At 42.9% G+C, this 25217-nt stretch overlaps 1 protein-coding gene across 16 annotated transcripts in view; it reads left to right on the forward strand.

Annotated features, from left to right (window-relative positions):
* Positions 1-25217, forward strand: part of celf6 (CUGBP Elav-like family member 6) — a 141945-nt gene that overhangs the window by 108632 nt on the left and 8096 nt on the right. For 4 of the 16 annotated variants that reach the window (XM_047581687.1, XM_047581698.1, XM_047581685.1 and 1 more), the window contains 7 exons: positions 3341-3514; positions 4468-4615; positions 6188-6391; positions 7211-7273; positions 7857-7937; positions 11642-11785; positions 17075-17224. In XM_047581687.1, coding sequence (XP_047437643.1) covers positions 3341-3514; positions 4468-4615; positions 6188-6391; positions 7211-7273; positions 7857-7937; positions 11642-11785; positions 17075-17202 — 942 coding nt within the window. In that variant the 3' untranslated portion in view covers positions 17203-17224. Of the gene's footprint in view, positions 1-3340; positions 3515-4467; positions 4616-6187; positions 6392-7210; positions 7274-7856; positions 7938-11641; positions 11786-17074; positions 17225-22930; positions 23006-25217 lie in introns of all 16 variants that reach the window. The other 12 variants (XM_047581690.1, XM_047581689.1, XM_047581696.1 and 9 more) reach the window with 9 other exon arrangements.

Consider the following 25217-nt stretch of genomic DNA (forward strand, 5'->3'; position numbering starts at 1 on the left):
GTTTCACTGTATTATTGTAAGCCTCAGCAGCAGAGAATGAAAGATGAGAGTCTGTTTACCTGTTGGCAGACACTTAACACCAGTGTCTATATTTTCGTATCACAGTAATGCAGAGATAAAAGCGTAATGCCATTTCACTGGCACCGAGTTGAGTTCTAATCCCCCAATTACCGTTGTGTATTTCTCCATCTACACATTTTGCGGCCTATACAAAATCCAATATGGGAGATTTTCACAAGTCAAGTGCGTTGTTCAAGAAATTAGATTAGTTTTTGAACCTGTGACAAATTCCTTAGTTGTACCTGTCAGAATTGAAGGCTCCCTGTTGGCCCTTATCAAATTCGGCAAATTCATTTTCTCTCCAGGTATAGGAGTCATGCTGGTGGAGGTTATTATTCTGTTTGTTTGTCAGCTTGTGATTTTCTGCAGCCAGTGAGGAGTGGCTGCTTTGCATCCGTGTTGTTTGCCACCACCTGTTTCTTCATTAACTGCCCATATACCAGTCTTTCTTTCCGTGGAAAGAAACTCTTGATCCGTGAGAGGGATCACACTCTGAAATCTGCTTTTCTGATTAGGCCTCGGATCTTGTCTGCTTGAGATGTGACGGGGTGAAAATCTCCTGTTCAGGGGTGAGGATATATGTATTTTTTTAAGGGGGATACTTTGAATTTTATGCTATGAACGTCAGAAACGCTCGTCTCTGACATGAGTGGCAGTGCTGACGACACCTGCAGAGCCTGTTGTAGAGCTTTACTGCTGCTGCCAGCACCATTCAGCGTAGACACCGCAGAGTGGGTCTCCTCGCGCGCTGTCGTCTACAGCGGAGCACTCTGCGGGGAGAAGCCAGACCGGGCCAGACTCGCCTCATCTTGAGTCACGGTGCAGTGAGTACAGGCCGCCTCAGGCTTTCAGAGTCCCAGTGCTCACAATGCATTCTTCATGAGGTATTAAATGAATATAAGAATACAGAGATACACAAGGCAGAAAATGAATGTAATCTAAATGCCAGGCCCCTGCGATGTGGGTAGGCTCGAGCAACAGCGCTGGAGGAGGATGTTTGCTCAGTGCCAGTCTCATTAAATCCAACAGCCCAGTCCCTTCAAGTGGCCCGCAAAGTTGAGAAAGTACGGAAAAAGGTCAGGAGGTGGATTGAAATGAAATTAGAAAGGGAAAAACTGTGCCGTTAACGGTGCCATGTCAGAGTATTGATTTAACTAATTGAAATGGCAGCGAGGGAGCAACACCAGATGGGTCTCCTCTGGCCTGAGGAGGGGTGCTGGCTCGCTCTGATAGGATCCCATCTCAGACGCACTGTCCCTGGGGTCCAGGCTGATGTTTGCCTTCATTCTAGCCACTTTCTCACAGTTATCTGCAGCCAACACATTCTCTCAGATGTGTTAATGGAATGTTTATAAGACACTTTTGACATACGGATGCGTGGTGTGGGGGAAAAAAAAAAAAAATCTTGTTTATTTTTAGCATTTTAGTGCATGGGTATTCATCTTTTTCGTACGGGAAACTAATGAGTTATAAGGAAGTAGCGGGGAAATGGTGACTAACTTGAGGCTATTGTACCAAATAAGTAATAGATGTTGCAAGTAGACTGAAAATAAAATGAACTGAGTAATGAGTATTGTGGAGTCTTTGTTTCAGCAGCTATGACTAACCGAGGCACAGGACCACCCTGGCAAACGGCCCTCTCAGTGGTACTATCACTTAGCTGTTCCTGTTTAAAATTTCATGAAGCACTTACAAAAATAGGACACACTTTTTGTATGAATTATTATGAAATAGCATGAAGTAAGGCTGAGCTACAGCAGTAGGACTGAGGCGGTGTTTGTTCAGTGGGTGAATAAATACTATCTTACAGTGCAGCTGCAAAATCTAGCTTCGTGGGGCACACGTTTCTTTGTTTCTGTGATTTTCTGTTTGAATATAGCTCCGCTTTACAAATGCGCCTTTGGCAGGCGGTAATTAGAGCTTAAACTCGGGCCTGTAGAGTTGTTTAGTCCAGTTTTGTCAACTTCGAAATCACGTGCAGAAACATGCTCTAGAAAAAGATACATACGGCATCACTCACTCTGGTCAGCCTCATCTTTTTATGTCTATGTTTCCCCTACAGTTCTCTGACATTTCGGATTTCTACACGCCAAGAAAATATGGAAATCTGAATCAAAGCCTGAATTTGTACTGACCCTGTCAGGATGAGACATTTTGCGAAAGATGACTCCAAGTTGTGATTATGGAGTCCTTTTCTCCCCATGTCTTTGCTTTTATGATCTTACTAATCATATCCTGACTGCCCCCTGGCTGTCTCTGTCCTTCTGTCCTGGTGGTGCTCCGTGCTCTTTCCCAGCATGCACTGCCTGTAATTAAATAGGAGCCTGGTCCTTTTGACAGTATCTGTGGCTGCTTTCTCTGCCTGGCAGCCTCGTCATCCTCCCTTTCTCTCCCTTACTTTATACCCATGCCTTTGTCCCTCACTCACATGCAGACACTCTTCCTCCCTCTCTCCTTGCCTGGATGTCACACGAGGAACTGACTCTGGTCTCTGTCTCTCAAATGATTTAATTGGATGCAAACTCAGGAGCACGGACATCAATACGGAACTATATCTGCCATAAGGAAGACCCATTAGTCAATACTTCGCCCTCCACATGCCGAAGGCTTTTGTCAGACCTAATTACCCGGTACTGTATTCAGCGGAGCTTCACCAGTGGGGGACTCGGACTCCTGTGGGATCTGGTTAGGATCACAGTTCACTGCCGGTGTATACAGCAGAGTTGGAAAGTTCACATAAGCAAATATCGCTCACCATTCTCATCCATTTAGCACTGACGGCTAAATGATGGCTATATTTAATTCCTGTGACTCACTTGGTTAAGGTGAGGTCCTAAAGGCTGACATGCAGCATGCACCGGACATCAGGTGGCAGGAATTAATTACAGGATTCTTCTTTTTTTCCTTTTTAGGAAGTTTAGGCTTTCAGTGTAAAGGTTGTTGCAGTGATAGAACTGAGCTCTATATTTGTTAACATTATGTAGCCATAATTTTGTCATCTACCATGGGGAACGCTCACACACTGCAGTGAAACATGTAAATACGATGTTTGAATTTGGCTTGTTTTTGAATGGTTTTAGAGAATAACTATTTATACAGTCTAAAGTTGTCAGTGACACCAGCTCTCTAGCTGTTTGACCAGTGGAGGCGACATGTACAATCTGTAAAACACAAAAGTTTTGCCTGAGTTGCCCTATTTTGCCATGGACCTATCCACAGTTAATGGAGAAGTTAAGTGGTATGTTGCACTAACCATTCAAATGTGTCTGTGTCCACGTAGGGTGCCTCGTCCAGCCTGGTGGTCAAATTTGCAGACACTGATAAGGAGAGGACCCTGCGCAGGATGCACCAGATGGCTGGCCAGCTCGGCATTTTCAGTCCCATGACCATCCAGTTTGGGGCCTATGGCGCCTACTCTCATGCTGTAAGTCTCAGCCCGGCGGGGGAGGAGACGGTGAGCTTTAAAAAAAGAAAACCAAAACTGTTGTGACTTGAGGTTTGAATTCACTCCTTCTCCCACCAGGCATGTGACACTCCGAGCAAACAGCCCTTGACGTGATTCACACAATTAAACGGTTGTGAAAAATCCAAATTATTGAGGCTTAACGGAACAAAAAATGAAAAAAAAATTCTGCACTGTGTGTCTGTTGTGTGTTTTTATCCCTTCATTTGTCCAGGGACGCCGCTTATCGTGTATGCACAGCACCACACTGTTTCACTTGCGTACAGTTGCAAGCATCCACTTCGTATTCACTTTCCATTCCCGCATTTCCTCACCTCGCCTGTGAATTTAAACTGCAGACCTGGGGCTGCCTCGTTATCCTTTCATCTACTTACGCAAATTTCATTTTACTAAAACAGAGGTGCACGTTGTTACCAGGAATCCTAACCGGTTCACCCCCTACCCCTTTTTCTGCCAGCCCGCCCGCCCCACCTCCATTTCATATTCACACATGGAAGTCACAGCCCGAGTTAGGAGTCTGTGAGATTTTACACTCACACTGTAGCTAACAAGTCAACCTGACAGGTGAGAATCGCCCACTCACACACAATCTCTCCTCTAACTCTGCTAGTGTGGCCCCCCTTTTTTTTTTTTTTCACATATACATATACACCACACTTAGATGCACACGGACTCCAGCATTTGGAACCCGGCTCAACTCATAGCCTTCATCTTGTGTCAGGATAATGAGCACAAGGCCAGTGCGGTCTTACATTAGCCGGGAAGCAAAGCTGTGGGGCAACACCGACCACTCCGCTCAAGAACATGGCATGGGCCGAGCAAACGGAGATGTGAGAGTAAACATGCTCGGATCCTGCGGCTATTTCACCCTCCTTTCCTTTTCTGTCCTTCCCTCCATCCCTCCCACCACTCGCCTCTCTCCCCACTGCTCCTTAATCCTACAGCAGATGATGCAACAGCAAGCAGCCCTGATGGCAGCAACACAAGGGTCCTACCTGAACCCCATGGCAGCCATCGCTGCCGCACAAATGCAGCAAATGGCAGCTTTCAATGTCAACGGCCTGGTGGCTACTCCCATGACACCGTCCTCAGGTATACACCAACGCGTACCATTAACTGGCAGAGGCGCAACAGTCGAGGCAGGTGCAAACGCGCGCTCGCATGCTGGACGTCTCCCTCCATTCCTCACTACTGCCCTGGAACATTTTTATCATTAGCAAGAATTATAGATGCAGGAGTAATATATTCATTCAAGGCCTTTCTGCTTTTGTCCTTGTTACACTTTTTCTTTCTTTTCTTTTTTTTAAAAAAAAGGAAAAAAAGATGTAGGCTCGGTTTTCTGTCAGTGTTGAATTAAAGAAAGCGCAGCCCTTGTACTAAGTGAGGCACATTGGGAGAAGATGTACAGCATTCCTTTACACTCATTGGCAGCCACATTATAGTCTCTCTCTCTCTCTGTCCCTCTCTCACATTATCTCTCTTTCGTTCTCTCCCTGTCTGTCACTCTCTCCCTCTGTGTCTCTGTGACAGTGTGTGTTTTCTGGGAACACAGCCAATCCGATGACTTTGGATGCAGAGTCCTTGGCTTATACAATATAAGAGCAAAGATTTGTGTGAGATAATCCTGAACCCCAGTCTGAACTATCTTTTTTGGCCCTTGTCATGAGGAGCTTTGATGGCCTGACACTAAGTAGGCAGGCTGCCTGAAGGCAGGGTCATTGCAAATGTATTAAATAAAGTGGCTTGACGCTGTACCTGGCATTTGTAATCCACAAGGCCTACATATTTCAGGTAATGCTTATCAAATATAATCCTACATGACTTAAATGCCCTTCACCTGGATAATAATAATAATAATAATAATAATCCATTGGTACAAAAGGGTATGGTCAAGGTTAGAATCTTAGAATATTAACACAAGGAGAAAAGATGTGCTATGAGGTAGAGTGCCAGACTTTTAAATGAACGTTCGTCATTCAATGCAGATTAAGCTAATCACAGCCATGTAAATCTCTTCGTTTTTCTCGGGGTTCAAATCTGGGGTATTTGGCAACAACCGTACGCTAGCGCACTGGTAGCACTGAATTTTACGTCAACCAGCAATGATTGTTTGCCAGAGTTAATGAGGTGAGCAACCGTCGCAACAGAGACAAAGTAGTCTACAGCGTCTAGGGGTGTGAGCAGAGTCTACGGTTGATAAACTAGAGTTATGAATGTGACTGAGGTTCCATGAATTCACAGTTTGGTGTGGTCATGAAGAATGAGACTTAACTTCGGAAGCGTCCAAGAAAAGTTTCTGATCCCCCAGATAAAACAGAAACTGTGTATACAGAAGAAGGATTACAACCTAAACAACAACAAAAAAAAAATTGTTGGCAAGGACAAAAACAGTAACGGCTGCTGCGACTTTTCCTTCGCTGGAGAGCGCTTAAAGACGAGAAGGGACTAAGCAATTGCAGACTGTAGGTTCACAACACATGCATTTTGAGGGAAATTATTCTCTCCCAGGGAGACCAAAGGCTTGCACTGTACTCCACAGCAAATAATAATAATGATAATCATCTTGGATGCTTTTAGTTCAAGTAAACTAGCAAAGTAAACGTGGGAACGTGTACATTTCATGACAAATATATCCTTCCTTTTTATCTCCAATTTTGCATGTAGTGTGTGCAGCCACAACCCTGAGGTCCTATAATGACTCAGTACCTACCTTCGCAGGCACCAGCACACCCCCAGGCATCTCTGCCACAGCCGTGCCCAGCATAGCCACTCCCATTGGGGTCAATGGATTCAGTGCCCTCCCGCCTCAAAGCAATGGGCAGCCCACATCTGAGCCCATCTACACCAACGGTATTCATCCTTACCCAGGTGAGACATCATCATCATCGTTTCCCCGTAAAGGGTACGCCACATATATTTGTAGTGCTGTTGCCTCTACCCAGACCCTGTTAGCAGCTTGTACCGACGGTGATCTTTGAATGTTTGATTATTCCAGAGCTGTACGCGATCTGAATAAGAGCATCACCTAATTGCCACAATGCAAGTTTGACATGTCAGTCGTGACAAAGTGAATTATATCAGATAATACTGTTTAAAAGTTGACAAGTGTCCCTTTAACTTCACACTCCGATGACATCTTTTTCAGATTGGAACTGAAGCATTTAAGGCTTGAGGGTCAATCAACAGCGTCTTTGGCAGATTTCTGAGAAGCCAGGCCCAGTATCATGATGAATCCATCAGTTCATCCATCAGTCAATTATGGTTAATTCGATGTGTCTCAGCCCGTCCTCAGCTTCTTAATGCTGTCTGGGACTGATTCCTGAAGAATTGACAGACACTCACTCCCCATTTCTGCATTATGCAAAGGCCGCTGCAATTGTAATGAACTACAAAGTGGTTTATTTGGCATGCTGTTAATATTTGATGCAAACATCTGGGGCGAACAGGCAGAACTGAAAGGAAGAACTGAAAGATATGACAAGCCAAATTTTTCCGACTCCTTGTGTGAGCTTACCCCCTGATGGTTCAGCTAAGCCAATTTCTGTTTTGCTGTTTAGCATTCACACTGTATCTGTCCCCGTCTCCGCGCCTCTCTTGATTACTGTACATCCTTTCTTTGTCTCGGTTGCTTTCATTTTCTTCTTTGTCACCTTTCTTTTCTCTGCCTGTCTGTTCGTCTCTCTGCAGCACAGAGTCCAACGGTGACCGACCCTCTCCAACAGGCTTATGCTGGCGTCCAACACTACGCAGGTGATCCGTCTCTCCTACCCCCTCTACTCTCTCACTCCCTCTATCTGTCCCTTTGCCTCTCCATTCTCCCTTCCTGGTTTGTCACATCAGTAGACACTGTGACAGGTAGAGATAACCAGACGACCAGCCGATTTCCTCCTGGATAATGATACTTTACATCAGGATTTCAAAAAGGATTTTCAGCTGACTTGATTATGCACCTACACAAAGAAAAACTTAATTCTAAAAGTACATCGAGAGCTGAGGATTTGAACCTGCCGTAGCCTCCTACATGAGAGATGACACAGACCTCTCATAGCCACTGCTTTGTGCCTGACATCAGCTCTCATTAACATGGTGTTAGTCTCCCTCTCTTTCTTTGTGCGTCTGCTTAGTTGAACTGCACTCCACTCCCCTTTTCGCCGTTTCTCTTTGTGTGGTGATCCACCAACCAAATGAGCCCAGACTCCCAGTCATAAAGCAATTTATTTATGCAATGTCTAGAGGACGCAAACGAACAATGGAATAATGATTTGAGTTTTGTTGTGTCAAATATGAAAATGGAGATGTGAAAAATTCCACTCTGGTTCTCCCTTTGCAACAGCAGCCTACCCTGCCGCCTATGCGCCAATCAGCCAAGCGTTCCCCCAGCAACCAACCATCATTCCCCAGCAACAGAGGGAAGGTAAGAGCGAGCAAGCGCGCCCACCCAAGATAAAAGGTGATAATTGCCATGTTCCATTCTAATGTAGCTGCGCTGCTTTGAATTAGCGAGGGAGGGAAAAAGCTGGCTGGGGAAAATGTGAGAAAAAGGCTCCCCATTTAAAGAGAAGAACATTAGCAGTGAGATGGAAAGTTACTCTGTCATTATTCAAAAACTGCACTAATTCAAACTCGCAGCGTTGGACTGCTTAATCAGTCCATTACAATGTGTTTAAGTGGTTATAAATATTCATCAGATTAATTAGCTGCATGCATAATCATTTATTACCATTCCTAGAGTAGTGTTCATTCTTATGCCACAGCATCAGATGTAATAAAGCATAGGATATACCGTGATGGTAAATCACTCTTTTTGACGCCATTTGTCAGTCTCAATTATTCATCTATAGGATTGCACGAGACAGCGTGGAGTGGCATGAATATTCAGTATGTGGCCTTGAAATTGAGCGTTTCCAGAAAAGTTAGTTTACGTTAGAATTTTGTCAGCGGTGTCGGCGCATGTCAGGGTCACGGCGCAGAGCGGTAGGACCGAAGACACAGGCACGCATATTCACGCGTCGGCATATTATTCACTTCGCGAGCTAATGTCTTAACACGAAAAGCACACCCCGTCTCCTCATGATACACTGAAACATTTTAATCATCAGCAAGAATGGCAGAATTCATGGCAATGCAGACAAAGAGACAGCCAGACACATAAGCGCATGCACACACCGATCTATTCTGGGTAGAGCCAGTGGCCTGTCTGAGTTCTGGCCTCCTCTGGGTTTTGGCTGCTGTCCCAGCCTGTCTCAGTCCATTGCCACAGTCTGCAGCCCTGCCATTTAACAAGAGACATCTAAACCTGAATACACAGGCACAGTCAAGCCTCGGCTTCAACCTCCTACTGAAAGCTAACAATTTCAACAACACATTCTGTGTCCGTGCTTTGTGTGCATGTGTCAACAGGAAGAATCTTTTCAAATCCCAAACTATAATTTTAACCAGACAAATCATCACAGTGCTCTTTGAGAAAACATGCTCTTAGACAGCACAGTGTCACATTTTAATACTCTCTACTGACACATACTGACGTGGAGATTGATTGATTACATGTTATACTAAAAGGTAATGCAGTGATATGTCGTTACCAAACGAAGATGAAGGAAAAAAATATTTATGTCAGTGTAGCAGACTCATTGGATGTAATCCTGAAACAAGAAGCTCTCCTGTTTCCAGTTTGATGACATTGCTCAAGTTACAGCTTTACCAAATACATCGAACCAGTCATGAGGCATATTAGGATAAAGACATCACCACCAACTTTAATTATATTTACAATAGTTATGGATTGGCGAAACAGTAAAAGGATCGCTGCATGACTCAAAGCCTGTTTGTAGTCTGTAGTTATTTGATAATGACAAATGCCGAAACCAGGAAAATGCAATCTAGCTGAAAACCAGAAATCCAGATAACAAAAAAGAACTGGACAAACACATAAAGGCTGTTTCGCCCATCATTCATATTTCTATGTAGTTTCTGAAAGTCAGGAAGGAGCATACATCCCAATGACGTAAGATCAGAAACTGACAGAGCTGTTTTCATGGCACGATGACTTTGCAAACAGCCTCACGCACTTGTATAAGACTTAAATGAAAGGCAACCAGCAGTTTGCAGTTTATATCAAGTGTTATTTGTACTGAAAAGCAGAGGAAAGAAAAGAGTGCAGAATTGGTGTGAGATCTAGGTTGGGTATGGGGTAGAAGTTAAGTTTGGAAGATCTACCAATTTCACTGGCCACCACTATCACTTACACTGTCAAAACCTACACTGTCCACAACACAGCTCCAGCTCCAAACAGTTTGCCAGAGAACTTAGGTGTGTTTTCCTAGTAGCAGCTAATGTAGCTTCTGGCTACTAGCATCAAGAAGTAATGAGGACCAACCCGTAGGCTCCAGCCTAGGCGACGTGGCTTGAAGTAACATCACTTGAGGTAGTGAATCTGATTTCATGTAGTGCCTTCTGAAGTCACAAAGGGCTTTATACAACTCTAAAGCAACTTTTTTTTTTTTCAAGATTCAATAAAACACGAAAAACATTTTAGACACAGAAAATAAATTCTGAAATGCGGGCCAAATATCTTGTCATTTCAACGTGCCTGCTAGGAAGTTTTCTTGGCATGGATCGTGCTATAAAAAAAAGCTTTAGTTTTGGTGTCATTTGTGTAGCAGATGAAGCTGTCTCCGATGCAAAACACATGACGCAAAACAGTTAAGTCGGATAAGAATTGACTGGAACATGGCACCTGTTAATGAATTTTTGTACTAACTTTTGTTTGTTCACGGTTGACAAACTAACATGTTGTGCAAGAAATATAATTATTATTTTGTACTCACTCATCTATCTGGTCAAAAGGCTCTTGCTGCACCCTTTCAGCGTCTGAATGCAGAGTAGCCCGTACGGGAAACAAAGTTAACATGTAATCACAAAAAAAAGATAGAAAGAAGAGCGCATGATATCAAAAGACAACCTTGTGCATAAGATGCTAAGGCATTCCATTCCAAATCAGTACATTTCAGAGCAAGAATTTACAGAAATGTGAGACGCCCGAACAGATAGAGCAGAGACTTTGCCTTTAACTGTTAAAAAAAGGAAAAAAATATCCATTCTGTCAACTTATGTGTGTGTGTGTGTGTGTCCCCTATCTCACCGAGGTATAGCAGCACTACAGCCAGCCACCGCTGCATCCCTCTTATCAGCCTTCTCACCAGACCCAGTCTCATCTCGTCATGCTATCACCCTGAGCAATGAGACAGGAGAGAAAGCTAGCCAGGCAACCAGCTGCAAGCTTACTGTCCTCGAGTCCATCACACCGTTCTCCCTCTCCCTCTTCTGCTATGTGTCTGCTCCCTCGCTCTCTTTCTGTCTCTCTCCAATCATTCCCGCCTTTATCCAGATTGGCCCGCACAATATGTGGCAGCTGGGTGGATGAGTGTGGAGGGATGGAGAGAGATTGGAAGACAGTCCGACTGTCACACAGTAATTGGGGCAAAAACTTGGCTTATGTCTTAATGTGTGCTCTGCCTGCTCTCTCTGTTTCTCGGCGCAACACTTTCCCAATATAACCGTCTCAATCTTTCTCTTTCAATCAACTCCTCTTGCTGTCTCAGTTTTTTTTTTTTTTTTTTAACTTCGGCTGTTTCCAGCCTTTATTTCCTGCCTCTCTGTGGCTGTGCGTCGCTGCTGCAAGCAAACTTTCTGATATGTCAACGTGACTCAACGTCAAATGTAACTGTAAAACATGATTTAGTGAAGTGCTGCTTCCCCATCCACTTATTGTGAGAAATGGGGTCTTTGGGAGGACTTAAATGAAAACCGCAAAAAAAAAAGAGCAGAACAAACAACCTGTCTGACCTTATAACACCCTAAAAAAAGAGAGAGAGAGATTAGACTGTGTGTGCTCCACAAATGCCACAAGAAACAGGTTTAACAGAAGCAATACTCGTGCCACTGGCAACATAATCCGAGTTTTGTGTTTACATGGAGCCTATGTTGCTAGATTGTGGTCCTGATAGCTCTACAGTTATTTTTTCACCCCATGCTATTACGGCGTGTCTGTCTCTCTCAATGGGCATCTCCTGTTTATGTCCCCGCGTAATCCTCCCGTTGTCTTCCTCTCATGTGCAGGGCCAGAAGGTTGCAACCTGTTTATTTATCACCTGCCCCAGGAGTTTGGAGACGCTGAGCTCATGCAAATGTTCCTACCCTTTGGCAACGTCATCTCCGCCAAAGTATTTGTGGACCGAGCAACCAATCAGAGCAAATGTTTTGGTGAGTAAACAAAAAAAAAAAAACAGCAGATACAACAAGCAAAGTAACACATCGGCTGTGTTCGGTAATCTTCGCGTGCCTCTCGCTGCTTCCCTGCAATTAGTGCTTGCTTTTATTCCCAGTGTCTGTCCTAATCAAGCTGCAATTAACATTTTAAAAGTGGCGTTACATGCCGCTGCACAGGGGGGGAGCGAGGGGGGAGCGAGGGGGGAGCAGGGAGAGCGGCGCTCCGCGGGTCCATCGCGCGGGCACGAGGCAACAACGGGGGCTCAGTAATGCAGTGGGTGGATGCAGTGATCGGCTAAAATCACAGAGCCCACACCTGACGCAAATCTATCATCTAGACACTGACCCAGACGCCTTTCCACAAATGCCATTTTATTCATCACCCTCTCCATCACGTCACCTCTAAGACAATTAGTATCCATTCCCCATCCTCTGCAATTCCCAGCCTCCTCCACCAAAGAGAAAAGCCCTTTCCCAGACTTCCCACAACCCTCCAGCCGGGCTGCCCAGCAGCATCCCGACACTCCTCCCCTCCTCTTCTATCGCCTCCCACACAGAAAACCAGTTCATCAGGGTGGAGGCGGTGCAGGTGGAATCCACGGGCTTAAAGAGATAATAATAGACTGGTGTGGGCCTTGCTGTTGATTCAGTTGGACAGCAGCACCCAGGAGACAGACAGAGAGAGAGAGAGAGAGAGAGACTCCCAGCATTGGCTCTCTTTCAGCTTCTCGTCAACATGGCACGTCTATGAGTCTCTCCCTCTCTGTCCATCTCAGGATAGTCTCCCTCTTTCTGCCTCCCCCTGTGAGCACTCTCCTCTAAACATATGCCTCTCACTATCACTATCCGTCCGTCAACAAGGAGGAAGGACAAAGGGGCAGTGACCTCATCAGTCTCACCGGCTTATTTTTCACGGCTGGTAATTAAGATCTTAGCTGAAAAACGGCAATTTAACCCACGAGTCTTTTGTTGAATTTCTTCACTCACTCTTCTCTCTTTTTATAGCGCTAGCCTCGAGGCTCTTTTGTGGGACATTAACAAATTAGGCAGAAGATGCTGTGCATTAAGGGGAATAGGTAATTAGGCATCCATGTACTTGGAACGCTTCATCTTAACAATGTGTGAGCTTAGCCTTGATGGTGCTGTAGACACACGTCCATGCGCAGAAATAATGTGTGTACACAACTGACAGGTGTAAGAAAATGAATGGATGATCAAATGGGGCGTCCGTTGAACATGCAGAACAATCGCGTGTGAGGACAGGAAGGGATATGCAGAGAAGAAAAGCGTTTGTAGCAAATGCAGAAAATACTAAGAGGATGTGTTTTTTTTTATGAAAAATCCCTTTTCCTGTTACTAAAATATGTTGGATACATGTTAATGTGTGTTTAAAGACATTTAAATTTGTGAGGGAAAATTAAAAAAAAAACATATAAAAAATGTCTAATCAACCAAAGACTTTGCGACCCCCCGTTTATTGATCTCGAAAGAACACATCTTTTCATGTTTGTGTACATGAAATGTCTTTTCATTAGGTACACTAAGTTATAATATTCACTATTTATTTAAAATGCCTGAGAGTAGCTGCTGATTCAACTGTGTTTTCACTGTGAAGACGGTGGTTTGTAGTACTATTGAATTGTACTGGTTGCCAATATTTTGAGAAGCTTATTGTGGTCAGTAGTCTAGGCTAAACAATACAAACTCTTTAGCGTTTAATTTAGTTCAGTTTAATAGCACACTAAACTATATATCTCAAAACTAATCCTATGACGCAGTTTCAACATAAACTGAAAATTATAGAACAGTCATGAAAGGGCAATCAGTGCAACACTGTTATTTATTCATTGTCACTAGTGTACCCAATGAACTGGCAGGTAAGTGTACATATTAATGTTAGAAAAAAAATTCCAGTTATTTAAAGCACTACAAAAGCCTCATACAGTGATAGCTAATAAATCAGCCTTTGCTATCAGTAAGCTGGAGAAATTGTGTAAAGGACTCTTTTACTCCTATTTGTACAGATCATATTGTCACAATCTTTCTTATTATTTTTATTACAATTTATGGGCAACAGTGTATTAATCGTACATATCGTCTGTATGTTCACATTTAGTTAATAAAATAAAACCTTAATCAACCCACCATCCCGAGGAGCACAACACCATGTTCTAATAGAGATTTTTTTTAATTAAACAAATGTGTATGGTTGTATTATAGCAGGTACAGTAGTTTAATTTGCATTTTAAATTATTAACAATCTTCAATAAATAAATGCTCATCATAAGGGAAGGTTACACCCACGTATCTATGGTTACGTGGCCATGTCTCGACGAAGCACGTGAACTAAATTTCAGGACATTATAAGGAGACAATCAGACGTCACTCTCTGAGATTACTAAGTGTTTATAGAAAAGCTTGAGAATTTAAATTTGATTAAAAAAAGGTCAGAGGAGGAGCATTTGAAGGTCTTACATAAAAATGATGAAACTGGGGAGCAGGACTGGGAACCGGGAGCATGCTCCTTAAGGATTCATCACTGTCAATTAAGAGATATATATATTTATATTACTTAATTTGCAGTGTGAAATACTAATATGAATGTGTGACAGGTGTGATATTAAACACTTGCACAGGTATGATAAAGAATAGCTGGGGATTTATATATATTTCACCTTGAAGCAATGAAAATAACAAGAAATCACAAGTGACACAGGTTACGGAGGGTTCATTTAGTTTAGAGTGTCATAAGCAGAAATAAACCTGTGAATTGCATATTAGCATAAAATACGAGTTAGACCTATTAAAGCGTTGTTTGTGTGTACAGCCCAAATAAACGAAATGTATACAGCCCTCGCATGTTCACTGACGATGAGCTACATTACAGCTTTCACCTGGGACTCAGTAGATACAACATTAGTCTTAATCCTCCGTGTTTAGTCGCTCAGTATTGACTTTTAAAAGTGATCAAAGCTTACCTTGTTAAGTGGAATTAGCTGGAATTAGCTTGACATAAATTTCAAAACGTCTTCCGAGAACGGAACAGAACACTCACCTAAAATAGGAAGCCCTCTGGTTTTTAGACACGTTGAAAAAATAGACTCGGGGAGATGTAATTTACCTAAAGGGTTTCTGAAAACAGGCTTTTTTTTCTGTGCTGTTGCTTATTTATGCATTTACTTTGCCTTTTTGTTCTTTCTCGCTTTAAGCCGGGCAAAGTTGTCTGTGCATATTTCTTTCTTCAGTACATATATATACACATTTATTTATTTATGTACTGTGCAGATTAAGTAATTTAACACTAAAACCAGATCTGTCAAATGATTGGGATGATGATTTTTTCTGAGACATGACTTGTTCAATACAACATCTATACAACAGTGTGTGGCACAACAATGACAAAAAGTATTTTGTTACGGTATTTTAGAGTTGAACTTTTCAAAATGTTGGGGGTATAGACTAATTTTCAGCAGCTAGGCTCAAACACGTATGGGTGGTGTCTGCTCAGGCCGTTGGAGCCGATCAGTCAGAGTACGCCTGTGCCTTCTGGGCAGGAGGCGGCCTCCCTGGCTCCGTTTTTACAGGACACAGAAAAACAAACATAAATATTCATGCTTAATTTGTATATTATAGAAGTCTGCTAGCCTTTTTATGGGCACTTTAAATAAAAATCTAATGCAATATGGGAGATTCTTATTATAATTTTGCATATACCTATGAGAAAACACATGCATTAATGCAAAAAGGGGGTTTAGTGTTACCAAATACCATTAGTCAACCCTATAAAGCATCTCTATATGTTAATCTTATAGGAGCCTGAGTTTGGGCTCTGTAAGATTTCAGTGCCGCAGTAATTCTCTGCTGCTCAGCCCGGTCCTCCACTTATATTATCCCAATTGTCACCCAATAATGTTTGCAACTTTGTGTGTTCGTATTAAAAATGCATAACTTTACAACGCGAACAGCATTCTGCTGATACGGATGGCTGCGGTGAGAGCCATACCTCAAACAGCAGCACTGTTTGGGGTATTGAGTTGCACAGCGCTGCAACACTCAGTGCTGCATCAAAGATATGAAACATCAGCCAGTTGCTTTGTCTCCTGAAAACCGCTGAAATCTGAAACGCGTTCAAATATTGCATTCTGCTTTAAAGTTATTTTAATGCGCGCGGATTCAGGACTTCATATTGCACTCTTTGTCCTCTGTACTTTGATCCCTAGAATCCTATCACCTTTTTGTCATGTGGATATAAATGTGAGGTATGGAGATTCATTAAAGTCAGGGATAGTGCGAGTGTGCGCGGTTGTGGGATTGGGAGGGGGATCACTACCACCTGACAGGCCCTTCCCAGCTCAGTTTGTTTAAAGGGTTTGTAAAAGCAGCAGCCTTATCTCACCTACACTGACAAAAGCCTGCCCTCTCCCCCCAAATTAAATTGGACCCATAGCGGTGTGATCAAATCAGCTGGCAGGCGGAAAATTCCGGCCGTCAATCACAGAGGTGTCTGATAAGAGCAGGCATGGAGTCCCGGAGTGGAAAGCTGCGGGCTCATTCCGCCTCGACACCCAGGTGATAACTCAGAGCAGCAGGCACCTCCGTGCTACACACCTTGCTCCTAGCATCTCGCCACGACCCCCATGCCCTTTGCTCTTTACTTAGATACATGCTCAGTCACACACACACACACACACACACACACACACACACACACACACACACACACACACACACACACACACACACACACACAGACACAGCACTGCCACTCTTCCGCCGCTCAAACACTCAGGTAACATTTACAGACACCGCTTTGCTCTCAAAATCCAAACACGACATGAGACGCTTTCTTTTTTCTCTCCCTAATCTTTGAACACCTTTTCATGTTTTTTTTTCTTCTTTTTTTTGTTCTCCATCCCGAGTTAAACTCCCGGTTTCTAATAGCTCTTCCTCGTTTGATTTTTAATATCTGTTATTAGCCTTTGTGGTAGTTTTATGTAATCTTTTTAATTCAGAGATTTTCAATTAATCTGCTGAAAAGAGAAAACAAAGGCCCATTGTTGTGTCATTGTCGAGAGTTAAAAGGGGTATTTTTTTCCCTTTCCCTTCTTTCATCTCGCCCGTCTCCTCGTTTCTTTCTCTTCTTCCAGCTTCTCTCACGTCTCTGCTCGCTCTTCTTCCTTCGTGTGCTTCTAAAATTATTATTTTTTTGGGGGGGTGTGGGTCATTTTGCCACTTTGCCACGTTCCTGCCGCCCATCTCTCCTGTTCTGTGTCCTTGTCCCAGGCTTTGTGAGTTTTGATAACCCGTCCAGCGCTCAAGCCGCTATCCAGGCCATGAACGGCTTTCAGATAGGCATGAAGAGGCTGAAGGTGCAACTAAAGCGGCCAAAGGATGCCAACCGACCTTACTGACTCGTCTGCTGTCCGTACCCAGGTACAGTAAACGCCCGCGCCTTCATACACACTGAACTGGACAAAATAAAAACTGGACACTTCATACAAAACACATAGTTGTGGATTTGCACAGGACACATCGTCTTAAAGAGTCTTAAATATTAAGACAAAGACATTTATGCTGAAAATGCTCATTACTCCCTAGAATCATACTAAATGTTTTCATGTGACTTCAATCCCTGATGTGTTTAGCTTTAAGTAAGGGCCGAGGTTTCAAGGTAGCACAGGTCTTTTTGTGTGTGTGTGCGTGTGTGTCAGGTGGCCCCTGCGCCACAGACGTGTTTTTGTTTCTTCTGGGTTTGTCTAATCTAATCTGGACCTGCAGGGGAGCTCCGGGGCAAATTGATGACATCATCAATACCCAGCAGTGCATAATTACCCGTCTGCTGGGTACAGCGTCGGGAATCGATGGAGGTTGTTAAGCTGCAAATTTCTGTAACCACACAGAAATAACGTCTCTCCTAAAATAGCTCAGCATTAGATTTCTGTCAGCCGCTTAGCAGAATCCCCGTTGAACCTTGACTCACGGGAAAAAAGAAAAAAAATACAAACAAAAAAAAAATCTTGAGGTGATGCGGAGTAGATTTACACTTCCTGCGAGCGTGATGAGTAAACACGAGGACGCTTAGAAGAAAGGTTCGTGCAAAGATGAATAAAAGATATGCGATAAGCACTCACTCCCAGTGGTTCGTATTCAGTCAGACAACAACGCTATCCCTTCCTTCCGAGCCCCATTGGGTAGTTAGAGTGATGTCTGACCAATTGGTTCTCAGCTAAAATCAATAAGAATTTATTTCCACATACTGTCTCTTTTGTTTTGTTTGGTTGCATTCTGTCAATTTGCAAACAACCAAACGAACTCCCACACACACACACACGAGGGATGTCCAGGCTATCTTTATTTATGAGTAGTTGTACATATTTATAAATGGGAGCTAGCGAAGAACATGTTTAGCATTAAGACATGCTCTACATCGGTCATTGCGCAGTGAGCTCTTGTAAGGATTAAACAACGTTCATTTCGATTTGTCGGATTACCTGATGCAAATAAGTCCGGTAATAATTCCACACAGACGTAGTGTGATGATATAACTTCAGACATAAAGCAGCAAACCAAAGATTCAGTACAAGAAACAGGAGAAAATGTTCCTTACCTCGTCCTTTACAAGATTTTTTTATATTGTGTGTAATTTGAAAAATTACACACAAAATTATATTATTTATATATATATATATACACACACACAGATCAGGCATAACATTATGACCACTGACAGGAGTAAACACCATTGACCACCTTGTGACAGTACAATGTTCTGCTGGGAAACATTTATACCTGGCATTCGTGTGGATGTTACATAGACACGTACCCCCACCCCATAGCAGTGACACTTGATGGCAGCAGGATGCAGCCTGACACAGACACACACAAAAATAGTTTAAGAATAGCTGAAAAAAACATAAAATATGTCCATTCTCTGATGAGTCACAACTGTTTTGGAGGCACAAGGGAGACCTATACAATACTGTGCAGGTGGTCATAATGTTATGCCTAGTGTGTATGTTTGCAAAACAAAGAGACTGACCAACTCTGCAGCAAACCGTCTTTAAACAATCAGACTATTGTTAGAACACTAACTTTGTACATATCAGTTTAGTAATTAAGGATGCAGTCATGTTAACCAAAACTGAAAATACTTGTATGAATAATGGCTGTCAGTAAAATTTAATATAATAGAATTTAATTGCAAAAGATGACACAATTTCCATTTTTAATCTTTTTGTTTTACCTTAAGGAGACACTTTTTGTTGCCCATATCAACATAGGAGTGGGTAAATATGCTTACCTTGTGCAAATAAATGCTATTATTATGGCAGCAGTCCAAAACAATGACAAATATTTTCCAGAACAACCTCAAAAGTACAGCGCTCTCATAAAACATGCCGTCTACGCTGCAAACTACCCAGCATGGTCTGCCTTTGGCGAGTGGGAGGAGGACTCTCTGCTCTCAGCTGTGTGCTTGATCCCGCGGTAGCTCGGTTCACATTGACAGTAAACGCAGTAAACTTTGTTCTTGTCGAGAGAACCATCTGGCAGGACTTTGAAGCTGAACCGAGCCATTCTTTATACATTTCTGCCCGTTTCTTTCACCTTCTCCCTCTCTTCCCCTTGGGATTTTGGCAGTTTTGATGCTACAGAGTGTATTAGTGTCCTCCGCTGAGTACAAGTATTTACTATGATCGCACTTCAGAGTCCGATTACTTTCCACAGCATCACTGCTGCTTTGAAAACTTCCTGATTTGGGCCGAGGCCACAGCATGCATGCAAAAGAATTAGTGGCGTTAAAAGGGAATTGTATTATTGCGTTATCTTTGACAGCCCAAATACGGATATTCAATGGAAATAAAGATTGTTCCTATCGCCTCATCTAGTAGAGAGAGTAGAGAGAAATCAGAGACAAAACTATATCCTAAGGAGCTATGAGAGTATAAACTTTTTTTAATGTAATCCACAACTACAACTACATACATGATGCCGATACATGATGATACAAATTATCATATTTATACGATAGTTATAGGGCCTATACAATATACTATAAATACCATAAAAAAAAGGCCAAATATACATTTCGGCATTTCCATGATCTACGTAAACACCCACACACCGGCTCCTACCACAGCAGATCACATCAGCAAAGTGCAGCTCAAGTTTGCGCAGCTGCACTGGCACCGCACTCACAATAAGTTATCACAAGTTTGGACTCGGAAGAAAAAAGTGCTTAAATAAAAGAGTTCGTAAGCACAGACACTGGTAAGAAAACACAGCAACCCTGCCAAGCACAGCAGATTTAAGGCTCTTTCTGGGAGCTAAGCTACGCTCTACATTTAAAGCATGGCTTCAACCTGTTGCCCCGGACTACGAGGCTGAAGCTTCTTGCTGCTGCTGCGGCATTCAGGCGGCGTCCGACGTTGCGGATCCGAAAAGTCATGTTAAAGGAAATGAACACACATGAAGTCTCAAGAGATTTTTCAAGCCATTTTTTGTAAATACGATAGTTTCGGTCAAAATTCTAGAGCGACGGTATATTTCCTCATTTCCCATCTGGCAACGCTGCATATACGAATCTTTACAAGAGCAGTTGCTTGTTAAAAACTGTACGTAAGCTTGTACGTTATTAATAAAAGAGGATGAATTAAAGATCCTTTTCATGCCATGTAATGATTACCTTGTAGCCGCACAGCACTTAGAGTTTTGACTATTTATGATGTTGATGCCTGAGTGTTAATAAATAGCATTTCACTGTAACGTTATTATAAAATATACATGTTAGACATCTGCTACCTGGCAAAACCACTTCCAACTCATCCACAGGCAAACTGATATAACAGTACGAGTATAATTCTGTCCTACAGTGTAACAGCACAGTGTCACATAATTCTAGGTACTACACTGCCTACACTTACACCAGTAGTGCGAATTTAAACAGATATTTTCCAAACTTGGCAAGTTTTCACATGATAGCAACTGGATGATTTACTGAATTCAAACAAACTGGCTTATTTTGCAGTGGGCACTCATTACAGACTGCTCAATTAAGCCAATAATCCTACAGATGGCTTCCATTCAGCAGTGGTGAAGGAACTTACTGTAGAGGTGCATAATTTAGCATCTGTATAGAGCTGTGTTCATCGTTCTGGCCATCTGCAACTGCCGCAGCTTCCTTTCCCAACTTTGAAAACTGGTCAGCTTTCGCAGTGAAGCAAAATGGGGACCAAACAGGGCGAGAAGCGTCCATCACGTCACAGTCAACTCTTTCACCGTCAAAATACCGCCCGTCTACTCACACCGCATGTCGCCACACTTGTCAGTGTGAGCGAACCTGTGCACTCAGAACAGCACGAACCGAAGAGTTCAAGCAGAGCGAAAGAGATGTGCCTCATGGTTACCTATTTGCAGGGACACACAGCAGTGTACCCACCACCTGATATATCTTCATTAGTAAACCGTTCCTTGTTCTGACCCTTAAAAAGCCAAAGCTTTCAAGGAACGCAATAATACGATGGGCTGCTTGAAGTAGCACCATGCCTCAATAGACTAATTTCACAGTGTCACACTTGATTCAAATAATCATTGCCCATCTGTTACAAACTGCAGCTGCCAGAGCAAAAATAATAGAGATGCACACTCTAGTCACCCAATTGGCTGGACAACTTTTCATTACAATAACATAAGCCCGGATTCTGTCCCCGCCATAAATAAAAGCATGGTAAATACCATTTGTTTGTTTTAGATTTGACTCTTTAAAAGCCACGGGTTGGCATTAATGGAGGGGGGGTCCGCAATACAAATGATAGATGGCCCCTTTATCAGTTCCCTGATAGCATTTGAATAGAGCTATGCGCTGCTAATTGAGGAGAAGCTTTCAAGGCAGACACACTGGGAAGAGAAAAGGGGGCGGGCTGAGTTTGATTTAGCACATCAATGAGGGACAAATGGAAAATATCCTGAAACAACACAGAATGACAGGCTAGTCATTGAGATATACTCAGAATGCCTCCAAGTAGAGACATTCCCCACAATAACATTCTGTCACTTAATCGGGAGGTGTGCGGGCACGCGCGAGTCGGTGTGTGTTTGTTTTTCCCACGTCCTCCTCTGTCTCTGGTCCAGTTCAATCCATCTCTGTGTTTTTCTCTTCCTGTTATTACACCACTTCTCTTGTTGAGTTAAGGAAAAGCAATAGACCAAAACCGAGGCCAATCCCACGAAAACATTAAAGAGAAAATACGCTGGTGGTGCTTCTGAAGCCCGGTCTGTACCGCGGCTCCGGCTTTATAGATTCCTAAAAATCACGAGAAACAAAACAAACAAAAGTTGATTCGGAAAACGTCTTAGCCGTAGCAAATCTGTTTGTTTGCTTTTTTTCATTTAATGCAAAAAATCATGCACGGTGGCAGGTGTTACACAGACGTCCGGAGCAAGATCAACTGTTTCATTTTCTGAGTTTGAGCTAAATTACATCACGACGATCAAAAACTTCGATGAAACCTGAACTTGACTGTTCCGCGCACCTTATAGGTACAAACTTCAATGAGTGTGTAACTTCAGAAGCTCCGACAATTTTACTTTGAAGCTGAATTAAAAGCGCGATCAGACGGCATTCTCCTCCGCTGGTCTCGGGAGGCCTGCTACTCTGAAATTGCGTTCTGTGTCTTAAAGATAAACGTAATGCAAAAAAAAAAAAAAAAAGCTGAAGCGCCCACTGTACAGCCACCCTCGTAGCAAACAATGCAGGGCAAATCCAATTACTGTAGACAGGACAAGTTCCTGAAATATGAATTTCTGCCATAAGGGTTATCTTTGTGAATATAAAAACATCAATTCAACCTTTTAACCTGCAAATGTTGTCAGCCTGAGAATATTTCACCGCCACGCTGAGGCACAAAAAAAAAAAAAAGGCCCTCTTGTGTGCTGTGTTGGAGATTATTTCTGTTTTACTTGTCATTTTTTTTCCAGTTTTATGGTAATAACCATAATAATAACCTCATTTGATCAGTGAGAGTGTGGAACCAATATGGAAAGGGTGCTTTGAATTCTGATTTTAAGGAAAAGAAAATCCCATTGTTTCTTTCCTTCTTTTGCACCCCCACCATCCTGGCAACCTGACACGGCCAATCACAGTGTGAGGTGGCCTTTCTTCGCTATAGCCACATCCCCCCCCACACACACCCGTCACGGGGCCAAGTTCCCACAGCTGTAAGTTGAACCCATGGTGTCATTTTCTTTTGGATGACGTCATGTGGTGGGACTGTGACTGCGTTGCATGACGTGGCGTTGATTGATATTTCTAAACTCTATCTCTTTATATTCTGCCCTCCTTTATATATATATATTTACTGTATTTTGTATATTGGCAGTTTGTGCAGTGCAGTAATCGATGCCTTTCTTGGCTGGTACCTGTAACTGACGTGCTGACTGGGTGGTTGGTTATAAATGGAAGTGGCCTTTGACCCTTTGTGCTATTGTACCGTGTGCCCTTGTGATGTTTTACTTTCTCTTGTGGGGTCCGTGTGTCTGGATGTACTGTATTTTCTATTTCTCTATTTCTTCACATTCACGCCAACAGTCCTCCAGCAAACTATGATTTGTTTTGTTTTTTTTGTTGTTGTTTTTTCTTTTTTTCGTTTTCATTAAAGCCCGCGTCTTTGCAAAAAGGACCTTTTTCCTCGCGCCGATCGACAGCTGTTTAGTTGAGAGATGGCCAAGATGACCCTATGTTTGTGCAGCCAATTAAATCGCCAACGTTCGCACGGAGAGCACAGGCAAATGTTGACACTCCACTTCTCGGTGGATTCCATCTGCACAGGGAGTACTTCTGCGAGATTGTTTTGTTTGCCTAACATGAGAATCACTTCCCATTTATTTATTTATGAGGGTGCAAACCAATTACACCGTGATAGAAGAGCTGCAGGCAGCGCTACCGACCCACGCGGCCAGAATCCATCCACCGCGCAGAAGACCTACTGTACACGGAGACATGTGAGCGCGGTGCAAGATGTAGAGCGAAAAAACAAAACACCCGGATGAGTAGTTGCTGATGCCAGTTGCTTGTTTTTTTTTTTGTTGGAGGATGCCACCAAATAACATTAGAACTCATGTTTTTGGTGCTTGAGTGAGGTAATTGCTGGTTGATGCATAAATTGAAAAGGCAGCAGACAGATCCCTAGTGAAAAAGGTCCTTTCTTTGCAAGTGAGTTCGTTCGCCAAGCTGCAGGCAGGCCCTGATAAGAGTCCGTCATCAAACTCGTTTTGCCCTATTTTTTTTTTCAAAAGCCCCGCAGGAGTCTCTCCCTCCCGTAGTCTGTCCAATGAACTCAGGGGGGTGTCCAGCCAGGCAAGCTGGGTGGGGATAAGGTTTTTCTGGCATCTGCTATACCACTTTACTACCAGGTGTTTTTTTTTTCTTATGTAGGTGGTGACAAAAGGCTTGTGGTGGAAGACGAAGAAAAAATAGATTATTATGTGACAAAGTAGTGATGTTTTAAAAAAAAAAAAGGAGAAGAAAAATCAATTTTAAAGCCACTGTGTGTTTCTTCTGTGCTACATGTATAGAAAGAATTGCCAGTGGCACATGAAAAAGCACATCGGTAATCACGGCCGTGAGTGCTTTATGTCGCTAATGGCCGGGCCTCGCTTTAGCGCACATCAGAAATAAGTTTGAATCTCTGCTCCCCCGTCTAAAAAAGCGGATCTATTATGAAATGGTAACAAGCTCATTTACAGGAATGGAAAGGTAGAACAAAGAGCGTCCGCTCGCGCGTTCCCGCCACAAAGTCAGTCCCTTTCATGTTCACTCCCGGAGAGTGATTTGCTGTGATTTCATGGCCTTTCTTCACCCACACCGTGGCTCACAACATATTAGGCATGATAGGCTGCAAAAACTAGATCTTTTATATCCGATGCTCGGCAGCGTGGACACATTTAGAAACAGCGCGGCGCATCGAGCCAACACAAAGGCAGGGGATCTTTTTTCTTTCTTTCTTTTTTTTTTTTTTCATGGGGCTCCTAATTAGAGGCTATTTTCTGTCATTCCAATTATTGCACTTTAACACTTGCGCACACACTTGTTTTCTTTAGGTCTCCCTCACGTTCCTTTGAAATGCATTTTGTAATGAATTAACAAAAAGATGAATGACAGCAGCATCTCGGGAAACATTGATTTATTTATTTATTTATTTCATACAGGGAGATAAGAGTCAGTTTAAATTAGGCCTTCCTCGGATTAGCGCTGTCACAGTGTAGATGTCTGTTCCATATGGTTAAAACACAAATCTCCCACCCCACCTCTAGCCCACTTATTTCTGGTTGTGATTGACACACTCCTCTTTTTTTTCCCTCTTACCCGTCTGTTTCTCATGCTGTTGGCTGTGCCTGTCAGTCTGTGTGATAACCAGGAGCCAGCAACCCT

Source organism: Mugil cephalus, chromosome 3 (genome assembly GCF_022458985.1).
Source record: "Mugil cephalus isolate CIBA_MC_2020 chromosome 3, CIBA_Mcephalus_1.1, whole genome shotgun sequence".
NCBI classification, from domain to species: Eukaryota; Metazoa; Chordata; class Actinopteri; order Mugiliformes; family Mugilidae; genus Mugil; species Mugil cephalus.